At 37.8% G+C, this 9,497-nt stretch overlaps 1 protein-coding gene across 1 annotated transcript in view; it reads right to left on the bottom strand.

Moving 5' to 3' along the window:
• Positions 1-559: 559 nt before the first annotated feature.
• Positions 560-9,497, bottom strand: part of PRKD1 (protein kinase D1) — a 44,264-nt gene continuing 35,326 nt past the window's right edge. Inside the window, exons 17-18 of the mRNA XM_009071269.1 lie at positions 2,914-2,999; positions 560-1,214 (exon numbers count right to left, since the gene is read on the bottom strand). Coding sequence (XP_009069517.1) covers positions 996-1,214; positions 2,914-2,999 — 305 coding nt within the window. The 3' untranslated portion in view covers positions 560-995. The remainder of the gene's footprint in view (positions 1,215-2,913; positions 3,000-9,497) is intronic.

Below are 9,497 nucleotides of genomic sequence, written 5' to 3'. Positions count from 1 at the left end.
TCTCTAAAAACTAAATTCCCATTAAGGCATCCTCAACATCCCCACTCTCTCAGTAAGTTTTAAAACTGGTTAAACTTAGGATATAAAATCAGGCCAAGTTGGTTCTTACAAAATATGTTTTATAGGTACAGAGGTTATCTGTCAACATTTTCCTACCTACCTTCACTTCATCTTCTTAATGATGAACTAACTTACTGTGTCCTTCTGATGCCATTCCAGGGATATTTTAAACAGAAAGTTTCACCAATGAGACTATTTTAATAAGACTTTTATTGAAAACATATACAAAGTCAACACGTTATTTAGCTTCCTAATGTACATATTAGAGAATATTCATAATAGAGAAGAATATTTTAAGAAAAGGGGAAATACAACCAACATGCTGCAGTTTACATTACTAAGGCATTTAGGCTTAAGAGCAAGTTATACTGTATGTATGTATCTACATACACAAACATACACACAGGTTATCTGATTTTAAACTGTACAGTGTTGTGCAAATCATTATTTTTTTGCCTTTTCTGTTTTTAGGAACTAAATAAAGCTTTTATCCAAATGGTAGTAGTTGTTCACAGAACAGCAGTTATAATCTACTCTTCAAGAGTTTGCTTACAATTACAATACTAACGATGCACAAAAAAAACCCCAGATCTTCATGGGAAAGTTGTCTCTTACCAAAACTAGGATCAAGTAAGAAAAATACTAGTTTGCAAAGGCACCGTGGAGACAGGTTTTAATACGTTAAATACAACATGAATCATTCACAATAACAAGTTTAGTGTTTCTGGGAACTTCTGTAAATACAACACAGTTGGTCACACAAAAATGTTTCTGTTGATTTGTCTTGGCAACTCAGATATATCAACAGTGTAACAGCATAACAGCTTTGTTCCCATCTGACAGAAAATAATGGCAGTTCTGCAAGGCAAACGTTAAACCTGACCGTATGTATTTATTAATTCCACAGTGTTTTGACAGATTATAGGGGATGCAATTTAAAGGATGCTGACACGCTCACTGAGGGCTTTCATTTCTGTTTCTTCTAGCTTGGTGTTTTCATTATGGTTAGCACTTGGACTGATAAGGTGTGCTGGATACTGCAATCCATGTTCTCCTGAGTACTGTTCCCATCGGGAGTCATCACTTTCATGGGTGATGTAACGTTCCCCCATTTTACATTCCAATTCCCTTAAATCTAACCAGGTCTGGTAGTCCTGAAATAGAATAACAATACTAGTTTTAGATTTCCTAATGTAAGTTACATTCCCTTCTGCTATCAATAATATGCAAAGTGCTATTAAGTCAGCTACCTAAAGGTCATCCCTATTGCTACAGAATGGAAAAATCTTAGAATTAATAAACAAGAATTTAATCTCTAGAAGACTTTCTGATACATTAATTTTATCAAATGCTGTTATAAGTATAGTATGGAGATGCTACACGTTATGTTGCAGAATGTATGGATATGTACAGAGTGCCATAACATCTAAATGAGGCATGGTGATAAAGCCCACCCCAGTCACAAGACGAACAAGGAAGAAGAAACATCTTTAAATCATACATGTAGATCCTAATGATCTGTATCTGATAATCAAGGCAGTTGCTCCATCACAATATAATGATGCAGAACATAAATTCAGCTTGGACTAGAAAAAAAAATCCTTTTCTAAACTTGGGCAATTACTGGTGTTGACAATCAACCATAAGGCTGGAAGCTAGTTTCAGCCTCATCATTAGTTTGACAATCAGGCTCTGCAGCCTCTGATCTGTCTAAAGTATATAAGAAGTTTACTAATTTCTTTTCTTGTTCCCACCCAAAGCAAACATGAAGCTGCAGTAACAGAGCCAATCCTAACCCCAGACTAATCATTCCTCACGATCCTGTATCCAGTTTCCTCTTTTTCTCCTTCATCTTGTCTCAACCTAAGACACAACCTTGAACATCTAGCCAAAGTACCAGGAAGTCCAAACACTGTAAACACGTGAAAGTCTTCATCTTTAGTATCTCACATCCTTTAGCCCATCTCTTGTAGAGTCATCATCTCAGAGATCGCCTCTAAGTCTCACTGCCCTGCACCACTGTCATCTTTCCTTAGCCTGCAAGGTAGGACTGTTCTAGAAAGGACTCACCCCATCTATGGTTCTAGAGCTGCTGCTGTATTGTCTCACCTTAGTTCAGCTCCACTCACCATTGCATAAGCAATAAAAAAGGATGTAGAGACAAAGGACCCTGGTCCTATCACGTGACATGGCCAGCATCCTTGCTACAGACCTTAGACCAGACCACCTCTGGTCCCCAAAGACTCTGACAAATGCATTCTGCAATGGGTGCCAGTGAGAAAAGCAGTCTTGGAGGAAAAGACTAGAGAGTAACAGGAAATCCAGGAGGATGAAAGCAAGCACAGGATAATGTCCCTGAGGAAGGTGGGAGGTTACAGCCATCATCCTCCTGTACCAGCAGGTCTCCCTCTACTTTGAGAAACAGTAGAAGCTATAAGGTACCAGAGAAGGACTCCATTTCCATTTCCAACTTAACTAGTTCTTCTGATGACTGTGAAGGGAAAGCCTGTTGATCAGTTTTCATAAGAGAATCAGGGTAAATTCCAGGCAATGAAATTATGTAAGTCAAATGACTACAAGGGTTTTTTTAATATACATAATTTTCTCAGTAGACAAATACGATATTTTCTAGTGTATTTTGAAAGCATGAGAAAGTTTACTATTGGAATCTAATACTTCAGAAATTAATGAGAAACCATAGAGTAAATTGGTGAAGGAGACTGAGGTTCTCAGGATCTGAAAACATCTTCAGATTTGTAGATCTGCTTAGATTCTACTGTGCTTAAAGATTAAGATTTGCTATATGCTTGGAGTCTCAATGCACAAGTAAAAACATGGAATTTGTAGAAATACCTGTAACCATGGGTGGCTTAATGTTTTGTCCACACTGTAGCGCTTTCTCATTTTCACTTGCAACAAATTATTTATGAGATCAATAGCTGAAAAAAAATAACATTGGAAAATGTCAGTTTAAATGTCTTTATTTCAACTAGGACATGCAAACAGAGAACTAGACAGACATGGTAGCTGTAAAAAAGGACAGTTATCCCTTCTTACTCCAACTTTTTACAAATGGCAGTCAATGCTGATGTCCCTGAAGGTACCCAATGCAACCCTTCCTAATGGAATTACAACTGGTTTATGGAACATTTGCCTGAAGATGGTTCTCACTCAGCTCCTGCTCAAGTGAAAAAAATCTTATATAAATGAGGACTAGAGTATTCTTCAGGTACCACAGTAAACACGCATAGATGTATATATTTCTCTGAGGCTCTCAGTGCCACTTTCAGATTATAGAATGTGAAGTGGCTGGAACGGACCTTAAAAATCATCTAGTTCCAACTCTCCCTGCCACAGGCAGGAACATGTCCCACTAGACTAGGTTGCTCAAGGCCTCATTCAACCTGGTTTTGAACATTGCCAGGGTTGGAGCATCCACAACACCCCTGGGGCAACCTGTTCCTGTGTCTTACCACTCTCACAGTAAAGCATTTCTTCCTTAAATTTCCCCTCTTTTATATCCATTACTTCTTGTCCTGTCACTACAATTCCTAATGAAGAGTCCCTCTGCAGCTTCCCTGTAGGCCCCCTTCAAATACTGGAAGGTTGCTATGAGGTCTCCAGGCTGAGCAGTCCCAATGTTCTCAGCCTGTCCTCATAGGGGAGATGTTCCAGTCCTCCTACCAACTTTGTGGCCCTCCTCTGGACTTGCTCTAAGAGTTCCATGTCCTTGTAATGCTGGGGACATTCCCACCCTCCAGGTGGGGCCCCACAAGAGCAGAGCAGATGGAGAGAATCACCTCCTTCAACCTGCTGGCCTCTGTCCTTTTGATGTAGCCCAAGATTTGACTGGCTTTCCAGGGCTGTGAGCACACACTGCCACAGCAGAGACCACTGACAGTAGCACCTTCCCAGGCACTGAGTGAAGAAATCAGGTTTTGTAAGTCAAAGTCTTGCAATACTATTCTTTTGAACTGAGCGTTGCTTCTTATCTGCTAGTCAGGTCTGCTGTTTCAGAAAAGTGAGAGGGCTTCTTTTACAAATTTCATAATTTATATGGTTTTGGAGTCAATGACTCACTGAGGTTCAGAGAATCATAGAACGGTTTATGTTGGAAGGGACCTTAAAGCTCATCTAGATCCAACTCCCTTGCCATGGGCAGGGACAGCTTCTACTAGACCAGGTTCCTCAAAGCGCTGTCAAACTTAATCTTGAACACTTCCAGGAATGGAGCATCCACAGCTTCTCTGGGCAACCTGTTCTAGTAAAGAATTTCTTCCCAATATCCAACGTGAACCTACCCTTTTTCAGTTTAAAGCAGTTACCCCTCATCCTATCACTACATGCACGTCTAAAAAGTCTCTCTCTCCAACTCTCTTGTAGGCACCCTTTAGGTACTGGAAGGTGCTATAAGGTCTTCCAGGAGCCTTCTCTTCTCCTGACTGAACAGCTCCAACTCTTTCACCCTGTAGGTATGTGTGCTGTGGTTCCTGAAGGGATGAGGCCCATGAGACCAGTGCATGGAACTGCACTAAGTGACCCATTTGAAACATCTCTGGAATGAGATTGCTGAGCTTTGAATGCAATTACAAAACAAAACAAAACAAAACAAGAGTGAGGGTATCATGAAAGGTTAAATTCTATTATAGGTGGTGCTAAATGTTCAGCATGTGTCCTGGAGGAAGGTTACCGTTATTACAGAATAACTGACTAGCCACAAGGGATGATAATATTCCTGCAACTTTTCCATTTCATCACATTATCACTTGTCCAAAGTACACTGGTTTACGTATTTGTGTCTTTGTTTATATCACGGTTAAAAACGGTCTTGAAAGTAACACAGAAACATGGCACCGCTGATGGGCACTGGATCTGAAACATGTCAGATGGATATTGTTGCCAGCTGGGTATTGAAGCAGCTGAATAACCATCTTGTCTGTTTTAAGAGTACAGCATGGGACAGAACTCTTTAAACTGATACATCTCTGATGTTATATTTTGTACAGCAATATGGAAAAGCTTTTCTTTTTTAACAGAGACTTCCCCTCCCTGGGCTCAATTTATTAACTAGGGCTTTATGTGTTTCGGCCCTGAGAAAAAAATGTCCAAGAAAATGGGAATGTACACGGCAGCCTATCTGGATGTATGCAATAATTTTGACAGACAAACCTATTCTTAGCAATACAAGACTATCACTAAAGTAGCCCTGACTTCCTGGTGATGAATACTGTCTTGGAAATCAAAGCAATTGTGGGAATAAGCAAATCTCAGGACTTTTGACAAAGAAAGCACTGCCAGAGGCTCTGAGCCATTCTTTTCCTGGAACAGATGGTCCTAATTTTACTTTTTCTGTTGTAGACAAACAGATTCTTATTTACTGTCTCTTTTAGCACCAAGTACAGTTAATGCAAAATTTTCTAACTCATGTTTATTTTGTTCCCTCTCAAAATGTCTGTTCAGTGGATGTGGGACAAGAAAGTCAATGGATAGCCAATATGATCAGTACCAATAGATGATACCACTCTGAAAATCCATTTGTTTTCCAAATTAGTGAGGTTTATCTTTTTCCTCTTTACTGGTAAGAGAAATTATCAAGTTTTAACCTGGACTGGAAAGTCAGTCATATGCCACAGTTTAGTTACAAAGCGACTTCTGCTATCATATGGGAAAAAGTGGTGGCCATTGTTTTTATCTGATGCTTGGAAGAGGAGAACATAGTCCCTACCCACTGCAACAAATCTGGGTACCAGCATCTTCTGCAACACTCTCAATTTACCCTTACATTCAGCAGAATTACAGTAAGACTTGAGTGTGTCTTGTGATACATAGGCCAGCGTTGAATGTGAATTTAATAGGGTTACCATTTCTTTATTATCTTCAGTGATATTTGGGTATATATGATCTTCAGAGATTATTTTTCATCCATTACTATAATCTCAGTTTGGAAAACAAGTCAAGAAAGAGCTGACTGTCCTGGAAACTGCTGAGATGTAAGTGCATGCACCCCAACATGTGCCTCTGTAACTGCCAAGTACCTACTGAACATTCTTCCTGCCATTGAGTATTGATAACATCTCTATTATGCATCTTCCGTGCAACGCACTGGAAGAAGATATGACTGTGAGCCTTATAAGTGATGAAATTATACACGGCTATTTGACCTTCCTCAAGCTACAACAAGGTGAGGACCCCTTTGCCTCTTTTTTCACTTCAGGACAATGACATACTACATGCAATAACATACTTCTTTGTGTTCTTGGGGGAAATTGCCAATGGCTTATTGAACAGATCAGAAAAGCATTCGTCCACAAAATGTCACAAGAAAAAGGGCACAAAGGATAGGGAAGAAAACTATGATGAAAGTGAAAAGGATTAGGATGTCAGTATTGAGCAATCATTTGTTCCTGAGAACAGTTTACACAGATAATCTGCTTGTTTCACCACTGGAATATTGCTGTCTCTATAACCAGTTTTGCTGTTTGTTTTTAGTTCTTTATGCCAGGAAATCATGCAATCCAGGCAATGCCAGTTCTCAAACATAAGAGTTCTGAGTATCAGAAGCCAAGATGCAAGTGATATATATGGGCAAGGCAACAAAAGAACAGTGCTGTATAAAGCAAAGAAGCAGCTAGGGAGTTCAATACTGACACTGTGAATGCTGGAACTAAAATCTTTAAAGAAAATGAGGACAGTTCCAGGTTATTCTCTCTGTTTCAGCTCACAAAAAAGCTATCCTGTCCTGAACAGTGTCTTGACAGACACTATCTTACAAAGTTTAGTCTGGCTGCAGATAATACAAGATATATGAACATTAAGATTCATGTTGACTCATTTTCTGAATATAAAAAACTAAATTAATATAATTGTTTGATGATTACATTTCGAGCTATACAGGTTAAAAACATTGGAGATAGAAATTTGGGAGGCATTAACATTTATTTTAGACAAAAAATTTCAGTATGCTTCAGGGGACTAAACTGAGGCATCAGCTGTTATGAAATTAAATATTCTGTCTAGGAAGATAAAGCATCAGGAGAGGGTAGCAACTACATTGTGTTTTAAAGTAAATTTTATGAATTTTTACTAGAGACCGATTTTTATTATTTTTTTCAAAATCAGGTTTTAAAGTAATCCTTGTCAGACATTTTAAGAGCTTTATAAAATTTTACAGTGTTCCTCTGTAAAATCAATAAGTAAATGTGTGTTAAGAAAACCACCTATGGTCTGCACACCTTCTACAGGAATACAACAGGCTATCACCAAGGAGGCAACCTGAATGAAAGTTCTGAGAGGATTATGGGTCTGCTCTAACTCTTATATGGGCTCCTGTTTAACTACCATGATTTAAAGATAGCATAAGCAGACAGTTGAGGGCTTATCAGATTCCAGGAGCTGGAAACTTTGTTAAAGGGGATAAACTAGCTGACTACTCCACTAGAATGAGTAGTTGTCACTTAGATGGGTGATCACTTAGCAGAATCCCCAATGGAAAGATCCAAATGCTACTTTAACAAGCTCTGTGTGCTCTTGATTTTTGGAAAGATGGTTCTTTAGTTGCATTTTACTGCAAACAACCTCCACATTCAGGAGGTTCACGATTCTAAACTGCTTATGCAAGTTTATTAATATGGCAAATAATTAATTGTAGTAAAGTCACAATTTTCATTCCAAGTATCAAATTAACATGATTACTTTTCATAGGAATGACTGCTTTAACTCAATTAGGATGTGATGTGCACATAAATGTAAAAGTTTAAGAAATATCTGAAAACCCTATTATGGATATATCATTCACCTAGTTCCTCCCTGCAGACTTTAGTTTTTTAGAAAGTTATTTAGAAAAAAACAAAAAAAAGAATATATATAAAACCCAGTCCTAAATTAACAATAAATTTATACTTAGTTCAGAATTTTTAAGGTACACATACAATACTTTGTATATTACATATACTATAGTATATGTAATATTTAATATACAGCAAGCTACTCGTACTGTCATAATTTGTAGAAATTTAAGCTGCTGCCACTAATACAGGAGGACTGAGACCTCCTAGGTCCTGGATTTTTCTGAAAATAGGTCTACTGATTAGAGGTATAATTTTTTATACACAGAAATCCCCTATTGCGAGGATTTCTAGTGAACATTCAGAGTTATTTTAGCATAAAATAATCTTCAACTGGCAGAGTTTATTATTTTCAGTGATATGGATTCAGCTATACTATTGAAAGAAATCCTTGGCAATTCTGAGCTGCACCTCTATAAAACAGATTAGTATTAGAAAACCTATCCTAGCAAATGTGTAAGTAGAGCCAAGACCTTAGTTTCAACAGATTGATAAACATTTACAGAGGCAGAGAGCATCTTGAGCTACAACATGCATTTGACCTCCTCATTCATGTAACTTTCTCAGAGTTTCTATTCACATTACGCTGTAACAAGCCTAAATAAATATTGGCTTGAAGGCAGAAGGGCTATTTATTTATGATTCCAAAGCACTGTAACACCATGATCAAATTTAATGCATGGAAGAAATTGCATTGTTCCTTCACAAATTATTTAATAATATGAAGTAATGTGAAACACTGATGTGCAAATCACATAGCTCATCAGGCTAGTAAGAATAGCTGTGTTGGTAGCTGATGGAAAAAGAATTCTGAATACAATGATTTGTGAAAACTCTACAGCAGAAGGAAACACACCATGAATAATCCAAAGCTTGACATAGCACATTTTAGGACCATACAATTAAAAAAAACCAACCACCACAGTGAACACACACTAGGTAATAATATATACTAACTATATATACCAACGAGTGGAAAGGCAAAATCCATCAGAGTGTTCTGTCTTTATATTTAAAAGCATTTATTTTTTGCAACCTGTAGCTAAGTCAAAATACATATTTTGAGATGATGCAAATCTGGAAGGTCAAAGTTGGAAAGAGTTATGCTTTTGAAAACAGGTTCCATGTTTGAGAGATGTAAAATTTTAAAGTATAAAATAGGAAAGAATTCTGCAAGCAGATTCCTCTGTATCAATGTCTTGCAAAATTCCAGAATGAAGTCTGAATTAAGGTCAAATTATCATACAGCAATTCAGTGCATTTGGAAATCTAAAGACAGAGCAGAAATAGCAGACTGGGCAACAGAATGCTAAATGCCTGTGACAAAATCTGCTTTTCTAAAACTTACCCCAAATTTACCGCAGAAACTATCTCTCTCCAGTAAGACCTTACAATCTATTTAGACATACAAACACAGACTCAGCTTTTTGGGATGTATTCTCTGAAGAAAGTGAATGTATTGGAAACACATGGGGAAATGCAGCCGCTTAGGTAAAAATCAGAATTTCATATGGAGAAGTATGTGACAGCTACAAAATTCGGAAGGTCTTAGTTTTCATAAGTCACATTTGAATGGGAAAAGGACAGACAATA

The sequence above is a fragment of the Acanthisitta chloris genome, unplaced genomic scaffold (genome assembly GCF_000695815.1).
Source record: "Acanthisitta chloris isolate BGI_N310 unplaced genomic scaffold, ASM69581v1 scaffold6703, whole genome shotgun sequence".
Lineage (NCBI taxonomy): Eukaryota > Metazoa > Chordata > Aves > Passeriformes > Acanthisittidae > Acanthisitta > Acanthisitta chloris.
The sequence above is the reverse complement of the archived record's forward strand: the minus strand, read 5'-3'. Positions and strand labels throughout refer to the sequence as shown.